General features: G+C 39.0%; 1 protein-coding gene across 2 annotated transcripts in view; it reads left to right on the forward strand.

Annotated features, from left to right (window-relative positions):
- Positions 1 to 339: 339 nt before the first annotated feature.
- LEKR1 (leucine, glutamate and lysine rich 1) overlaps positions 340 to 19,109 on the forward strand; it is a 137,730-nt gene continuing 118,960 nt past the window's right edge. The window contains exons 1-3 of one of the 2 annotated variants that reach the window (XM_075202047.1): positions 340 to 507; positions 8,012 to 8,092; positions 13,507 to 13,721. In XM_075202047.1, coding sequence (XP_075058148.1) covers positions 8,045 to 8,092; positions 13,507 to 13,721 — 263 coding nt within the window. In that variant the 5' untranslated portion in view covers positions 340 to 507; positions 8,012 to 8,044. Of the gene's footprint in view, positions 508 to 8,011; positions 8,093 to 13,506; positions 13,722 to 18,003; positions 18,304 to 19,109 lie in introns of those variants that run through there. The other variant, XM_075202048.1, reaches the window with a different exon arrangement.

Here is a 19,109-nt window from a genome sequence, read left to right on the forward strand (position 1 = left end):
TCTTTAATCTGGTACATTCCTAATGCACTCTTAATTGACTTGAAGTCATTCTAACGACTGTGTAATACTCATCTTTGCTTTAACAAAGCAGGCTAATATAAAATGTTGTCTCACTTCTTTGCAAAATTACCTTTGCCCTAACTACATGTTTGTAACTGTTTGCTCTATTATAATAAACGACATGACATGCAGGAAAACATAAACTTATACCCACTGTAAAATAAAACTAGCTCTGATCCGTGCAGAGCTGGTCAGACACTGTACGCTGATTGGCTGCTGGGTTTTAGTGCAGAACCTGCCAGACACAGTTAACAGTTTATCACACGCTGCTGACGTCATAGGCGTTCTGCTAAGGAGGCTGCCTGGGGTCAAACCGTGTTACCATGACTACGAGGGACGCCTCGGTTAGGAGAAGGTGGAACACGTGGTGTTCGCGGACTGATACACGGCGTCCTGTGCGGGTTACCGGGCAGTCTCCGCTGCCGGGCATTGAGCCTGGATACCAGGGTATGTGCATACGTCATACATTACACGGGGCCCTGGGATTGCCCGATGCAGACTTCATTCATTTGGCGACAGTCGGTTGTATTTTTTAGGCTTCGTTACTTCATTACACATTGTACAATGTGCGCAGTAAATTAACTCTGAAGGTGACGTGGAAATAAAGACATGTTAAATGAAAAATACAGAGATAAATGTCTTATGTAACAAATCCATAGCCTAGACTCCGGTTGAATGTATGCATTAATGATAAAGATCTATGTGCATTTTTTTTTTATAAATACTATAATTTGAATCATAGGTTTTTAATTATTACTACTCGTGTAATAATGAAGATATGTATTGGTTTCTGTGATTTATTGATTTATTTGTAATAAACTAATACAAGGACATCATCATCATCAGCGTTTATTTTATATAGCGCCAACATATTCCGTAGCGCTTTACAATTGGTTAATTCCACTGATAATAGTGGTATTAAGGGTGGTTTAGACACCTACATCCAGACTATCCCATCCCTCTAACTTCTGTCTCTTGCAGATCTGTGTATCTGCTGTGTAGATTAAAATAATATTACATTGGTTCAGGGCTGTAGGGTCTATTTATAATAAGCATAAAAGGGGGTTTTGTTAAAATATTTTAATCTGCATTATTATTATTATTATTGTAGGTTTATACTTTTAATATTTAGTCTGGGCTTCCGTTACACTGCACATGCGTGAGCCATTCAGCTGGATCACACATGCGCATATCCCAGACTGTCCAGTGAGGCAATAAGTTAACTCCTACCGCCAGGGGAGGTCTGGTAAATTTTAGCCTGGGGACAAGACTTGACTCATCAGCCTATTAGGAACATTTTAAAGTAAAAAAATGCAGACCAAGGTAGCCCACTATGGGACCAGCCCGGGGGGCTGCATACTGCTCCTGGCCAGTATCACCCAGCTGCCTCTGCAAACTTTTAATAATAAATTATGGTAACAGGTGATTTTCCTTAGCCCCAATAAGCAGCGATAGAATATCAGCCCTATCGCCACATATTAATAAATAGTCCCATTATTTAGGATTTGGACTACTCCAGAATTTACCAAACTTTGGTAATATCCCAATTTTTAAACCAAACTACAGGCTAAATGTAGCAAATGAATATAAACTTTGTCATTGGTTAATTTAACAGAGGTCATTGTTCCGCAGCCACAATGCTTCTTCCATTGGAACTACTTTTTTAGAAATCTGTTGCATGACTCGTGTTAGGGAATAAAATATAACATCAACCAGGTAGTGGGTGAGTTAAAACAGCTGCCATTTCTTGTCCTTTTTCGAGGCTCTTGGCTGCGGTCAGAAACTTTTTAAGAGAACTTTGGCACAAAGGGACACTGGTAAATTACAGTTGTGCCGGGATAACTAACAAGTACCTAATTTTATTTACACGTGAACAACTGGCACATATGACTTCAGTGCAGCCAGAGAGCTTGGTGGTGCAGTACCTATTCAGATAACTAATCCCGTCACTAGTCGGTAGGACTGTGACTGCTGTGTAGAACCTATTTTTTACAGAATTTCATCCAAACAATTTAACGTAGAATAAACATTTGATGTTGGATATTTCGAAGCCAAATATTCCTAGTGGGAGTGTGTTGGGACCAGTGGCGGATCCGGGGGGGGCGTTCGGGGCGATCGCCCCCCCTACCAGGGGCTTGCTGCTGACAGCTGCATACTGTGCAGGTCCGTTCAGCAGTGACAGTGTGCTGCCCTGCTGCTCTGATTGTGTTTTAAACACAATCAGAGCAGCGGGGCAGCACACTGTCACTGCCAAACGGACCTGCACATACTGTGCAGCCGCCGGCAGCCTTAGAACACAGAAAGGGGGCGGGGCCTAAATCGCCCCCCCTAAAATCGCTCGGGGTAGGACAAATGTCTGGGTCCGCCCCTGGTTGGGACCCTTGATCACTCACTGAATGGTTTTAGTTCTCTTGGACAGATGCTCAGAGCCTGAGTAAGAGTTCAGGCCACCCTAGGCCAATATGCTCGTAGCGCCCCCTCGGCTTCCTTTTACCCCCTTCCCCCTGCCACCAACTTGTATTTTAAAAGGGTTACTGGAGGTGAAGATTGAAGGGGAAGGGGGCTGTCTTATCTGTACCTGTCACCAACCTTGCTTCTCCTAAATTCTTATCCTCGAGCGCCTGCCCAAAGATGACTAATTGTCTTAAGCCATTTACCATGGGAATATGTGAAGACTTAAACCATACTACATTTTTCTCTCATATATTCTCTTTAGTTTGGAGAAAAGATATTCTCTTTTATTTTAAAATGAATTTCAGTTTATACATCTCCCTGTCACAATTTTGCACCCTCAAAAATGTTTGTCCTCAAGCAACATTTGTATTGCAGGAAAAAGGTACAAAAATTTTAACACACACAGCTGTCTGAAAGATCTGCATGATAAGTGAGCGCACCCAAACCAATCAGAGCGCAGAGTACTGCAGAGTATTATTTTTAGTATTTAGTATTTTTAAAGGTCCTACTGGTTTGTGGCAGAACAGGTCTTGATGTCGCTTGGGTTTCTATTCACTTTGATTTCTTTATCTACGCTACAAGGAAATAAAAAAATGTTTACCATTTAACTTCTATATCTGTAATTTATATTTAACGACATAAATACTCTCATTTTCTCACCTTTCACACTGCTCTAAATCAGTTTATATTTTGGTCCCTGTGGCGAAATCGCAATAATAGCGGGCTTAACCTCTGAGCATTCTGGAAAACAGGCGCCATTTTGGTTATTATAACAGTACAGGTATGTGCCCAATGCATTTAGCTGTCTATACATGTTCACTGAAATACCTTTGTGTAGAACTTCTTTAGTATATTTTTCTTTTTCAATTTTTTCTTGTTTGATAACAGGTGTAACATTAGTGGTATCAGTGGTATCTAAACCGGCCTTCTCACCGCTAATTCTTCGTTCTGACATAAAAAAAATTAGGTTACAAACTAGTTTACATTGCTTTATGTGACACTAGAATGAAATAAAGTCCTTCTAACAGGTACACTACACGTGCTACTGACCTTTTTTAATGTCGTTGTCGTCCTGGTCCAGTACTTTGACCATCATCTCCACCTCTCTTGGGCTCATTGGACTTGCTCTTTGCTCTTCTTGAGCATCTCCATCTCCCACCTTAACTTTTCCACCATTTTTTGGTCCTTCCAGCACCATCTCTGACTCTATCTCCATCTCCGTCTCTGTCTCCATAGCTGCAACCCCCACTGACACCTTCTCCTCACCCGCAACCCCCACTGACATCTTCTCCTCACCCGCAACCCCCACTGACACTTGCTCACTCGCCATCTTCTGACGCTCCTCGGCGCCAAACAGGTTCCTCTGTCATTTTATACACTCAGACATGGGCGTTTGTTTCTGCTGTGGACCAATCAGCGATGATGCACGCCGAAAATGGAGTATTCCATTACATACGAAGGGATTTTATTATTAGGGAATATTCATTGCATTGCACTTTAGCAGTTAAATGTTTTTCTAAATTTAATGTATATTACTAAACTTCTGTTTTAGATGAATGAATGAATGAAGAGACAGTGTAGCCTTCTCTTTTTATGCAGCTTTGGGTGCTAACTATAGTGAAAGCTCTGCCCCTTTATGCTAATGTATTTGGTATCTCGTTACATTTCCCGCAAATGTCGCTGCAGTGTGTACGAAATTAAAATCATTGCTGACGACAACATGGCTGTAAAAAGTCGCTAAAGGGACGTCCGCTCTTCCCTTTATCGTCCTAAACAAGGCTAGTGTGTATGCAGTCCATGGACCGAGCGATCGGACCATCGGTCACATGTAAAATCGCTCGGCATAAAAAGTTAGTCGAAATTTCTGTATTGTGTACCCAGCTTTAGCGATCAATATTCCTAGGTATATACCTGCTCTGTAAATGATTTATTAGGGTACTCAATTTAACTTTGTAACGTCTTGGGTGGTTAAGTTGTTTGAACCAGTCTGCCCATTTGTCTGCTTGGTGCGGATTTAAGTCCTTGTTTAATAAAATAATGTTTAACAAGCACCTAACTATTGTGCAATATGCAATATACTGTTGCTGCACTTGTTACAGCTTTGCCCATATGCCAACATGAGCCATTTTATCCGGGAGACTGGCCTGTTCTTGCCACTTTTTGACTGAATTCTCCTGGACTCAGTTAATTATTGGATACAAAAAGGATTGTTTTACTGCACATCATTTACTTCATTGAACCAAGGTTAATTGAGTTAAAAAGTAAATAGGAAATAGTGGACCAGACAAATGTCTCCCTGATGACATGAGTCATATTGCATGTGTAGCTTTGTCTCAGATAGGCCTCTGAGCCCTAAGTTTCACTGTGCAAAGGGAAGACTGGGAAAACTAGCTTGGCATTTTGTCATTTCTAGTAACAAAGACGGATGATACTGAGAGGCCTGCTAGACAATGCCACACTTCTTTCTTCTGTGTCTTGCTAGGTATGTGCCCTATTAGTTTGCACATGAGGAGGAAGTATGAATGGTTTTATACTAACCACAAAATGACTCTGACCTATTTTTCCTATTATTCATGGGATAATGAGGTATTGCAATGTAGGAACTCCACCTAAACTTTTTAAAGTTATTTTAGAATTCATACCTCAAACTTAATAATTGTATGATTTGCATATCATCATTTCTTCTGATGACATATAATGCAAATCAAGCATAGTGTAAAGCTATTTAAAACACCTCTTCTTGTATTTAGCCTATGGCTAGGTACTCACTGAAGAATTTTCCGACCGACGTGTTATCTCAAACGATTGAACCTACGACTGAAAGTCCGATCAGTCTGACGATTCATCCATATACACTGACACGGTTTACCTTCAGTCTGGTCCTCTTGTCTTCAGAGAATGACAGCACAATACTCTTTCATTCATTATTGTCACATTGTCACACTGGTTAAAACTGCCTTGTTCTAGCTATCCACAGTCCTAACGAACTTCATTAGCTTCTGTTACTCTGCAACAAAACCTTCTGTCTCAGAACGAACAAATGAATTATTCCTTCTACAGCACTCACTCCCTTCTACATCTATTCACCGGGACATTCATTGCTGACATCGGCTGAAAAGAGCCCGACTGTAAACTCTATGGAGATCATGAGCATGAGTGCATAGACATTACATGATCGGTCGGTTATTGGTCGGAAAATATTAAACAGTACGACCAACCAAATGAGCCGACAATCGACACTTTGGAACGACTTTCGACCATCGTGTCATTATATACACAAACCCGACTTCCGACCATCAGCTGATTTGGCCGAGTATTGGACGAAAACGCTCCAGGGTGTACCTAGCCTTAGTGCATTGATGCGTTGGCAAGTGGTAGTGATCTTCTTATTTTCACAAATTAATTTTGCATAGGTAAACCTGGCTACCAATGCTTTTGTATGAAAAGAAAAGCAAACTCAATAGAGATTTCTTTGTAATGTGTAAATAGTAAGTATATCATGAGCATTCTGTGTTATGCTATTTTTTTAACCCGTTCATATTGATAGTATGTCTGTGTACACATACTGTACATTTAAAGCTATTTTTCTGGAACTGGGGTAACATGAGCGGGATTCTATCTGTAACAATTTCTTGATTGCGGCTTCTGATTGGTCCAACGGATGGGCATGGGGCAGGGAGTTTCATTATTAGGTTTCGCCCCGTGCAGAAATGCCACAATTGCATCATCATGCTGGTGGGCCAAAATTTGTTGCGAATCGTGTCATCGATATCCCGCCCCGCCCACTTTGCTAAGAGTTGGCAGGGTGCTGGAGGACAGCCTGCTCTCCCAGGAGGCTCCCGGAAATTTCGGGAGAGTGGTCAAGTATGAGCTAATAACATTCTCTAGTTACCCTGTCTAGCAGCTACTATATTGCCTGCTCTCTATTGGCTACTCCTCACTTATCTGTACTATAGATCTACTTTAGATCTGTACTTATGGGCACTTTCTTTCCCTGGTTTGTCAGTAATCAGCTGGGTGGCCTGTTCTTGCATCTGGAGCACTTCACTATTTATAACCTTTACTTCTTTATACAAAGAAGCAGTTTTGCCTTTTTATCACTTGCCTTGTTTCCTTTTAGATTCCAAAGTGTGTAGGGCTCTCGCACATATTTTAATCTCAAGTTATGCTCCTGTATTGCTATTAATGTATTCTTGGTGTATCCTCCTGCAGTAGAGTGCTGTGGAATGTATTCAAACATTATATATAGAGCATAATAATAACAATATGTGCTTTTTAGGTTACAAAATATATTTTTATGTAGGAGCAGCTCATATTTTTCTAAGCATGAACACTGGCACACATCTTCTGTTTGCTAGGTCTACGAGCTTAAGCTGGGGGAGTCTGGTTGGTGCGTGACAATATAAATTGATTTCCACAAAGTACAAGAGGACATTGGCATTCTGTCAGTGTCTGCAGTAACCATGGAGATTGTCCATTCAGACTGTAAAGGCCATGCATGCGCTGGACATTACACAATAACTCCCTAGAAGAGCACTTTTCTTATCACACTTTACCAATGCGTTTTAATATTTCCCACTAAGAAAATAAGATTGAGTATGTTTTCTATGGATAGTGATATAATGTCTACATTTAACAAACAAGGAGAACTAACAATAGTTCTGTGTTGTTAAGATGTTTGTTAGGTGTAGCATTTTGAGGATATATAAACTATAAATATTGATTTTTATGTATAGTAACTACTATTTGCCATTTTAGTCTCCTGAGATGCTTGGATAACTGTATTATCTTGTTAGGAAGAGGGAAGTGTAGGAAATCAATAACTGCATTGTGGCATATTTTCATTTCAGTGTTTTGGTAAGGGCTGTAACTGTAGCCACTGTTCATTTCTTAATATTCCAGCATTTAACCAAAGTCTACTTTAATCCTGTAAATTACTATATATGTGTTGTTTTCACATATTATTGCAAATAACAGCATCAGGAGATCCCAGCCTTACATACACAGCACCATCAGCTAGGACTTATGAAATAGGAATTGCAGAACTGATTTTGTATTTTTGACCCTGTCATTCAGCTTTCAGGAAGTACTAATTACTGGTTATCAGTGTGGGGAACAGCTCTGCCAGCATGTTCTTTTAAAAAAACAAAATGTACAAAAAAAATAATCAAAATGACAAAACATTTTTCAATGTCCTACGTGTTCGCTTTTATATATTAGAGTGCTATTGGGAGGAATCAGACTAAAAGAAGACTCTTCTAAATACAAACTATAGGCAGAGTTTGATATGAAGTTATAAACCTGCACTTTTATTTCATATAACATTGTCCTGCTTAATACAGTTATACATATGTTAGGTGATATAGCAATGAGTCACTGCTAGTGTTAGAAAGTGCAATAGTTTCTCTTCATATGTAGTCTTCAGAAGTTGTCTTGTCTTCCTTATGTGATGTAATACCGGGCATTATATGCAGAACTGATTGTTCTCTCTCTACAGTTCTCTAATAGTCTGACAGAAGAAGCTGGGGACATGGAGAAGCATATCCCAATACATCCATTACCGGAAGAAATTCAAATGGTAAAGTTTAAATAAAACTGTTCACTTTCATAATCTTAGTGTGACCAAAGGTACAAGAAAGTCTACTGATAATGATGCTGCTGAGGGATCTAGTTATTAACGGGGGACCCCATGATTGACTTTACTATATATATATATATATATATATATATATATATATATATATATAATATATAATTAGTACTTTGTACAGCACTGAAACCACTATCAGGCTTTCTATGGACATGGTCCCTGGATAAGTACTATCTTTTAGCTGCTCTTTCATGGACTAAATTGTGCTAGTTATTATTCTATGAAGTGCTGGTTACCTGATATGTTTATAATTAGTTGGATTGTGCTATAATAATTTATTGTTTCCATACATATTTTTGGTGCTAAGGTTTGCCAGTCACTCCAGTGATAGCTTACTCATGTAAGGCTGAATACACATTGTACAAAATATCTCCTGAAGCGATGTCTTTAACGATTTTACTACTTAAAACAAAGTGCAGATTCATGTGTACACACTAAACCACTATACACATTTTACAAGATTTACCTTCAGATCTGTGCTCTCCATCTTCCATAACCATTGGCTGAACAGATTGTGACTGTGTACACTCCGTAGAGATCTATGGACACTGCCGGTCCTGAGTGCATACACACTGCAGAATTGGAACGACATTGTTCCATCGTTGAACAACATTTTAGTCTGGTTTAAAAATTAAATGAAACTATACAGTGTGCTTTGATATTGGGCCGAACGGTCGTTTATCATTTGATTGGCCCGATAATCGTCTGAAAACTCTGTAGTGTGCACCCAGCCTAAAGCCAGAATACTTGTTCTGTTATCACAAGCTCATTTGCATTTTTTCACTGGTCAGTATCTTTTTGTTTAATAAGTTGAACTGAAAGCCCAAGTCTGAACTCCACAAAACATGCATGAACCGACCAGCCGGATCATGCATGTGCACATTCACTCACGCTTGCCCGACAAAGTATTACGTTAACCCCTGCCAGGCGATATGATTTGGGTTTGGGTCTCTTTTGCTGGCTGATAGTCCAAGGGCATTCTATTTCTGGGGTTCTCTGCCCTTCTCCACAACACTTTTTAGCAGTTTTAAATTGATCAAGTTTTTCTTTCTCTTTTGTACTTTGGGGATGGACACATCCCAGTAGGTAACCAGTATGCTTAGAAAATCCTCCTGCTGCTTAACTTGTGGGAGCCATATTCATATAAGGATACACATCTTCCCTGGCTACCATATAGTGACTGCCTCCTGAATTCTACATTATTTTGTCCACCTGGTACACTTAAGTAAACAGCTGTGCATTAAGGAAGGTGTGGTGTACCACTCTGTCTTTTATCAAGCATTAAAGAAAATCAGTTACAATTTTCAAGTTACCAACAATTCACTAAAGATCATTCAAGAAAGTATGTAAGTAAAAAGTGCAAAACTTTTTTCCCCCACGTGTCTCCAAAACCACTTAAGTGTTTAAATTGTAAAAAAACAAACAAAATGTTTTATACTGGTCTTTAATTCATACTTTAAATATATAAAGAACACCCATATAGTGCACAGATTATTGGGACAATAAGTAGTTGGGAACTTTTGCTGAAAAGCTGCTACAATGGGATCATGTAGTGTTATGTATGGAAGCCCTTTTAATTGAATGGTGCTAGCAGTTGTTATAATAGAAGATGCATAATAAATGAAAGAATGTAATTTTTCATATTGAGTGTTGCAAATCACGGGTTACTGGAATGTAACAGAAAAACCGCTGAGCTGAAGACTACACAGTGTTAACCTTAATTTTAGCTTTTGGAGCGGTAAGTAGGATTATACATTCTGGAACGGACAGTTCAGCAGAAGTGTTCTAATTTGAAAAAAGTGGCAGTGCACGAACACAGTGTTCTTCTAGTGATAACCTCACGTAACAGCTCATGTTGTCCATATTTTCAATAAAGTCAACAATGGTGTTCATGTTGGAACTAGCGGCATTCGTTTTTTGGGTTTCTGAATAGCAGATCATATATCCATCTTTCCTGAGTACACTTTGTATTTTCCACTAACAACAGTAAAATAAATGGCAGAACTACTTTAATTCTAAATTCAGGGTCAATCCAGGGACCAGAGGCTTTGTATAATATCCACACAAGGCTAGAAGAGAACAAGCAGCAATTTCCCAACATAAAAGCCTTTTCTCAGTAACGGAATGTTGCATAAGTCTCTAATTTGTCTTTGGTTATGTTGGAAAATAACATAACTAAAATAATATGATGCACAGTGGATCAGCTTAAATGCTGTTTAAGGTTTCACCTTTTTATAAGGTTATTTTTTTTGTTTACTTTTACTCAAGGTACCCACAAACGCAACCATTTTTTTCTGCTATGTGATCATATTCGAGGAGATCTTACAATTACTGCTACATGCGTAGCACACACAATTTAAACAATGCAATCTATATAAAAAGATTGTTTTTAAATATTATCGTCCAAGGTTGATCATTTTGATAGCCGGTATTTTAAAATAATTGTATCTCTATGTCAGTGGGCTGGTTGAACGAGCACAATGAAAAGATGACACCCTGCATTCTGGCTTTTGTCCCTTCAACGCCACAGAAACTGCCCTTTCTAAGGTCACTAATGACCTTCTTGCTGTTAAATATAATGGTAATTTTTCTTTACTTATGCTCTTTGATCTCTCCATTGCCTATGACAATGTAGACCACCCTCCCCTCCTGAAAATTCTTCTCGCTTGCTGTGTATTCTACTGACTTGCCTATGTTTTGTGCACTGTTCTTGCTTTTATTGTAATGTTTTGTTTTTGCCTTGTACTGTTTTACTGTATACTCTATGTATGGCGCTGTGGACCCTTTGTGGCACCTTATAACTAAACTATAATTATTAAAAGATTTATTTTTTGTGCATGCACAATATATTATGTTATTTTTATATTTAGATTGTTCTGTGTGTGAAACATATGTCTCCTCAAAAGATCTCCCAACTCGGCCACTTTAAGATGTGCATTTACAGGACTTTTCTCCAGCTGTGCCCACTGTGCAATTCCCTCCCTCACATAACAAGACTCTAGCCTCTAAACCTTCAAGCGTTCCTTGGAAACTCACCTATTTAGGCAAGCTTATCAAATTCCCAAACTACCCTCTTAACCTCCCCAAGTACTTCTACTGGGTCATCACCTGTCTACACAATACATATAGAACTTATATGTAATCTATTTCTGTGTTCAGACAACCCTCTGACCAGGGGGGTCACAGCAAACATTGCTGTGTGAGTGGATCACATAGTCCCACAAAGCACTTTTTCCCCTTGAATCTTGCTGAGCAATATGTTACACTTAAGCGCATTAAAAAATTCACCAAATGCCTATAACACATTTACAGAATTACCAGTCGTTCACTCCATTTACACCACTACTCAAAGGAAGCTCTCTCGTCACCCTTTGTCCAGATGAGGGATGTAGCTGAGCAGTCCTTTGCCAAGGAGACACCACTTTTGGCTGACATACATCAACACAAGACCAGCAGAGTCTTCCAGCAGCATTCTGGCTAATTCTTCCTAGATCCTGAACAGTCCAACAGGACCTGTAACTCCCAGTCAGTACTGTCCATCAACATATGCCAGCTCTCAGGTATGTCTCATTTTATTCCCGCTTGGATTCCCAAGATGGCATGGCCTAAGTACTGGGAGGGCAATAGATAACTCTCCCTGTCCTGTCTTGGTCTCATTCTCAACCTAGGAGGGGATTCCCTGCTGTAGCAGTCTTGGAAGACACATTTAAAACAAAGTGGTAGCCAGTCAAAAGGGTACAATAACGAAGATCTGGGGGATACTTGTCAATGGGAGTAAAGTCTGGACCGACTACTATTTGTGGTGAAATTTAGCTGGCCAATAAAGCACATAGTCTTGCTGTATGAAGTGGTAGCGTTCAGCTTTTTCAGTTTGCATGGCACAAGTGAGCTTGAACATAGTGCCTGGGCAATGACACAGCTGGGTGACTAGTTCCTTTGGGATACATTTACATAGTAAACCAGTGTAACATAAGTCCCACATGTCCCACAATATTTAAGAAATTATATCATACACATAACATAGGTACCTACGAAAGGGGGATGCCAGACGGACTTCACCTTACAGCACCCTACTCTTGTCGCAGTACTGTACTAATGACTTTATTAATCATCATTGATTGAGAGGAGGAGGAGATTGTTCCACACTGGAGATTGGAGCTGTACATAGGACAAGAAATATGTATTGAATGTGACATCTTTTTGCCACAGAAGCTGCTGTCATCTAACTAGATGGAACATACATTAACAACACACCCATGCTAGCAGCTTGAATACCTGCAATGGGAGAAGTCCTCCAATGATGAAGAGAGGATAATACAATGTTTGTATTTGCACAAGTTTTGCATCCAATTTATATACAAACACAGCTTTTATTTAGTTTTGTAACACAAGAGTTCCGTGTAACATTGAGTACAGTCTTAAAGCAAGTATGTAATCGCTTTGTGCTTTTTGCAGTACGTTGGGGCTGAACAACAACAAAAAAGCTTCTATCCCCTCAAGTTTTAGGGTTTGTTCTATGACCTTATAATATACCCCCTAAAACTATTGATTTTCTTATGTCAAAAAAGGGCTTGCATACAAAAAGGGTCTTTACCTAGCAGAAAATAGCCAGATCAGGGGTGTGGCCTAATTTATCTTGGTCTATCTTTCAATTTCATTTTTATTTAAAGGACTCTGTTGCATACATTTTAATGGGCAAAAGGTTTACATGTTTCATTTATTTTAAGCGCAGGAAACACAACGCGAGCACACATATGGCAATATACAGGGTGATTCAAAAGTCGCAGTACACCCTTTTATTTCAAAAACTCTACAGGAAATTAGGAAACCTGAATACTCCAGTAAGGTATGGGTGACGTGGTCTATCTTTTACGGTATGTACCAAACATGGGTGCCATCTTGAAATCGGCCAATCGGCCCAATTCCTGTAGAGTTTTTGAAATAAAAGGGTGTACTGCGACTTTTGAATCACCCTGTATATTCAGTCCCCAAATTGAACATTGTTGGGTATTTTTCTCACCATTGCTAATGATAAAGGGCCTGATTCATTAAGGATCTTAAATGAAGAAGTTTCTTATTTAAGTCTCCTGGACAAAACCATGTTAAAAAAACATGAAAAAACAGTCAGTATTTAACTTATGTACAAAACAGAAAACTAATTTGCATCCCTTGCATTGTAACATGGTTTTTTCCAGGAGACTTAAATAAGAAACTTCTTAATTTAAGATCCTCAATGAATCACGCCCAAAGCCTTTAGCACACAGACCTCTGCCTTACAAGAATGATCCACACGTTGCCCCTGAGGCCTGGTATGATTATATATTGTTGTTCTGTTTTCCCAGATGCCTCGTGATGAGACTGTTTGCAAGTATTGCGGTGTCAGTTATTTAATACTCCATGAATTTAAGCTTCTGGAAGATAAAGTGAAGGCGTTGGAGAAAGAGATGCAGTTTTACCAGGGAAGTGTGGAGCGGGAGAGACGCCTTCAAGAAGAACTACATCTTCTCGGCCAAGAGCATGAACAAAGCAAGGCTGACAGCGAGTCCAAAACAGAAAGGTCAGAACATGCTATTCATTTTCAGTTTGTATTTTAACACACTCATTAATGTAGTTCAAAGTAAAAAATGTGAAAAAAAAAAATCAGTTCTACAGCCTGCCAAAAGGAGAGTAGGTTAGTTGGGGCTTTCAGCTGAATAAATGTAAGTTTGTTAATTAAATGTTTTACCTCCCGTTCCTTCTAGGCTAATATGTAATAGCTGCACAAACCAGAATAAGCTATCGTGCTGTGTTTCTGTGAGAAAAGGTCACTGGATCTTGTGTGGCAACACGCCATAAACATGGCAGAGAGAATTAAACACTAGTTCACTATCGCTTTATTGACTGATATCTAGTCTTGTGTAAGTAATAAATTAATGGATACGCTGAATTCAGCCACCATGTAATATTGTTCTCTATGAATTATAAAACTGTTTTTTTGAAAGATACTTCATTGGACATGGGTTTGAGATAATTCAGTGTGACAAGTTATTGAATTGCAAAATTCTACATTTAATACATCTGATACATTTCTACAGTTGCAATGGGTAGTTTTGATTTGCAATATTAGTTTCTGGCCCAAATAAACTTTAATAAGATTATTCTTAAAGAGTATTGGGACATTTATGAAAAGTGGCAAAAGGATATCTGTGTAAAACAGTGCAGTCAGTCGGATACTTGTGTTCCTTTTCTAAAGCGTACTAGAGAAATGGCAAAATCTGTTTCCTATGGGTTACAGCACTTTTTTTGCAGTAACTTATGCACCGTTTATCAGAAATTTGCCTTTAAGTCATCTTCTGCTATTATGCAACTTTTTTTTTTTATTCATTATTTTGTGTTTTGCTAATAAAATACTTGATTCTGTAGTTATGGTGTCACGATTTGCCCCTTCTTTACTGAGCTATCCTTGTATGATTAACCCATTTTTTTTCCTTTTAGTCATGACTTAATTTGGCCAATCATGGTATGTTTTCATTAGAAAATGACTTAATCTCATTACCTTTGTAAAATCATATTTTTATATATTTGACTGGCCATTCCATATACAGGTTTTATCCCTATAGAATATCAATATTAAAAGCAAACCAAACATCCAAAATTAGCTATAACTAACAAGAAAAATAGATGTCAATATCTCCTCTTTCTCTCCGCAGAGGATAGAATACTAATGACCCATTCTTAAAACTATGCCCCCTTATCAGTCTAAGCCCATAGTCCAGGGTGAATTTGTTCTAGGACAATTGCTGTATAATTAATTCATGTATAAAAATGTATTGTTCAATTCCTCACTAGTGATAACGACAACTGCTCGATGAACAATCACTCTTCCTCCATAGAGCTTAGATGTTTCAAGCTGCCTAAACTCCCCTCTCCTCAGAGCCTAACCCTTTCCTTCTACATCTTCTTATAAATCCTATCCCTTAGTATCCAACCTTTGTGCTACCTTCTGCCCACTACCATGTGCTGCCTAAACTCCCTTCTCCTCAGAGCCTAACCCTTTCCTCCTACATCTTCTTATAAATCCTACCTCTTATTATCCAACCTTTGTGCTACCTTCTGCCCACTACCATGTGCTGCCTAAACTCCCCTCTCCTCAGAGCCTAACCCTTTCCTCCTACATCTTCTTATAAATCCTACCCCTTATTATCCAACCTTTGTGCTACCTTCTGCCCACTACCATGTGCTGCCTAAACTCCCCTCTCCTCAGAGCCTAACCCTTTCCTTCTACATCTTCTTATAAATCCTATCCCTTAGTATCCAACCTTTGTGCTACCTTCTACCCACTACCATGTGCTGCCTAAAGTGCATCCTGTTCCCTTGCAACTTAATGAATACTTGTATACTCAGCCACATTCCTTTTTTGTGAAATCCTCAGCCTGGAAAAATAGGGATTCACCTATTGTTTGTAGCATTGCGGGTGCTCATTAAAATATGCATTGTGTATACCATTAAAATGTTGCTTTAAAGTCCATCTTACTAGCTCTTTATGTTCCTTATTAACTTGAATTCTTTTTCCTAAAATACTCCTTGGTCAGACATCATGTTTGTATCGTTTCAGTTAGGGGACAGCAAGTCTATCTTATTACATGGGTCACTTTTGTTCATTACAATATTTTTATTGTCTGGGTATTTCTTTACATATAAATGTGCTTACCTGTATCAGATTTGCCAGGGTTGTACAAATACCATGCAATTGAATGCATAGGACAACATCTGATCAACAGCAATTCCTGAGCACCAGTAAAAAAAATTTAATCCTCTATGGGGAGGAAGAGGCCTTCTGTAATTGGGCGCATTAGTCCACCCAACCTGCATTTAACTAGGATCCGTCTTCTCCTCTCATCAGGAAATGCCCAATTCTGCACCCCACATGTATGCCGCTATCTTGCGCAAAGATGGGGGCATGACATCACAAATGAACGCGGGTGCATTTTTGTGCTTTCGGAAATGACCCTTAATGACTCAATGTAACATTATAAATGTATAAGATAGTAGCATAGCTCGTAGTATCCTTTCCACATCGTGATTTAACTTGGGGTAATGAAGACTGGTGTCTAATTCTTGCCAGAATGGAAAATACACTTAAAGAAATGGAACGGAACGTAATTGGAAAACTTTGTCTATGGAGACGTGACTAATATAACTTGACAGGGTGGTGCCAATTATTAAGTGATCACATGAACTTACATCAGTGCTTAGACATTAGCACAAGGCAAAACATGAACATTCAAAAACATTTTGAGAAGTGTTAATTTAAAAGATATATATATTATAATTTAAATATCACAATGGTATAGCAATGTTTTAAAATCCGTTTTATATATATATATATATATATATATATATATATATATATATATATATATATATATATATTTATATATATATAGCCATTTTGTGGCAAAACAATTAAACAAGTGTACATGCAAATATATTATTGAGTCTATTCTATTCGTTTGGTACTCACTCAATTCTTTACAGCTCTTTAATACATATACATTCAATTTGTTTTTGTGCTTTTAATATTATTATTTTCTCAATATTTAGAGTTTACAATAATCACAGATTTATCTGTTGGCTGTTGCATAGCACATTGTTTAGCACTGTCCACAGTGCAGGCGGTAATGCAGCAATTCCAGATTACTCAGCTAGCTGAGCTATTAGGTTCTGAATTTTCTTCTAGACATTGCACATGAAAACCGTTTGTATTTAGGTAGCCAGTTTAAAAAAATTACCATTTTCACATTGTCTTATGTACAGTTATATATACGTTGTATTATGTACACTCAGAGGCGGAGCTAGCGAGCTGTGGGCCCTGGTGCAGGTAGGTGGGGAGGAGGGAACCAGGGCCCCCAATTCTCTGCATCTGTCATGCAGTGGGCCCCGTTATCACCTGCTGCATCAATGGTAGTTCTGCCACTGTGTACACTGTTACATATCTAGTTTATACTTATTACAGCTTTCCTGTTTTACAAAACACTCATACTTTATTGTAATAAACTAAATATTAATCAACATGGTAAAAAAAAATACTTTGCACTAATCCTAGCTTCAAATTTCTTTTAATTCAAACTTTTAAAATAAAAACACTGACAACATTCTTTGTAGTAAAATAAAATCCTTAATTTGGAGGTGCTTCCAAAGGATGGTTCCTTTCTACACATATGTTGAACCTTCCCAGCCCTTCCGAGATTCTGGTCAGATATCCATTCCCACGTAAAACTCTGACTCTGGTATCCCTTTCCAATCTAAATACCTCTTGCTGCCTCTTCCACTCCTGGACGCACCAAAGCATCTTAATAAACTTGTCAGACGTTGTCACAAAATCTGGGGATTGTTGGACCATTGAGGTCTGTGTGGCTTGGATCTACTCAACCCAAAGGCGCGAAGTCTAATGTGTCAGATGGTATTCACCAGGGACCCCTGCATGGAGGTGTGGACTTCACGGCCTCTGCCCCTCAGGTTGCGGCCCTCAGAGAGTGCTAGACAAGACCTGATAGGAGAACCCGGAGGCTAGGAAGAGAAGAGATCATATAAGAAATGAAGAGGATCTGCTGGCACCGACGGTAACAAAAATAGTAGGCTGCTAGGTACTGAGGGTACTAGGCTGGAGTGGTGGTAGAAGTCTAGAGGGTAACCAATAAGCTTGGAGAATGTTTCAATCGAAGGATAGTCTGTGGATCATAAAGTAACCACTGAGCATAGCAGCACAGAATATAGGGAGCAGTAGTCTGCAGAGCCTGTAGTAACTGCTGGGAGCAGGACACAGTGGTGCAATAGTCTGCAGACTTGTAGTAACCACTGGGAACAACGGAGCAGGATACAAGAGTGTGATAGTCTGCGCTCATGTAGTAACTACATGGAACAGCAGGGGATTCAATGGAGCAGACAGTTGATAGTAGGCTGCTGCAGCAAAGGGATAGCAGAGCACAAGGAAACTGACACAAAGAACAGGCACCTGAGATCTTCCACAGGTGCTTTAAATACTCTGCTAGTAATGAATGGAAGGAGGAGATTATAAAGAGACCAGATGAATCGAACATGTCGGCCAGCAGAGAGGAGCAATGGCGCTCTGTGCCGAAGGGGACTACTGCAGTGAGCCGGTAAGTATGTCGGACCCCTGCTAGAAAGACAGCGGGTCCGGTGTGTAACATATGTCTTCAGTGCTGCTACCTGTCTCATTGCCAACTCTTGGAAGAGTCTAAACTCGTCCCAACCTGTTCGTCCTCAGGCGAAAGCTCTGATTCATGTATGAGATGGAATTGATTAGCATATTTCAACTGAACTCATCAGTATTATTTCATAAAACTTGGTGTCCATGGCTTCAACTAATGTTTCCTCCTGAAATCCAGGCAAATGAGTCTAAGGGGTATATTTACTAAACTGTGGGTTTGAAAAACTGGAGATGTTGCCTATAGCAACCAATCAGATTCTAGCTGTCATTTAGTAAAATATACTACATAAGTGCTAACTACAATCTGATTGTTTTTGAGTCTATTGAAAATTTAGAATATTTATGTAGAATTTTATAATTGATTGGCTGTATTATACAACATTTTGTACTCTTTCCCTCTTTACACTGTTTATAACATCCCCTGTGAATTCTGGCAATACCAACTAGAAATAACTTTAAATGCAAGAAATCCTACATGAAGATTGGTGTTACAAATGCAGCAACCGCACAGGCCACATCCCATTTAGCTACACTCCTCAGTCTGGTATAACAACATAACCTTTGTCCTCCCAGAAGTCAGAACTGTATTGTACTGTTGGTGAAAGATATGTTTTTAGGTGATTTTTGAGTGGATATTGATTATATTATTTTAATGTCTGTGGCAAATGTTTGGTGCATTGGTGGACAAGCTGTCTACGTTACCTACGTAGTGCAGAGTGTCAATGGGAGATCACA

Source organism: Mixophyes fleayi, chromosome 3 (assembly GCF_038048845.1).
Source record: "Mixophyes fleayi isolate aMixFle1 chromosome 3, aMixFle1.hap1, whole genome shotgun sequence".
In the NCBI taxonomy this organism is placed as follows: domain Eukaryota; kingdom Metazoa; phylum Chordata; class Amphibia; order Anura; family Limnodynastidae; genus Mixophyes; species Mixophyes fleayi.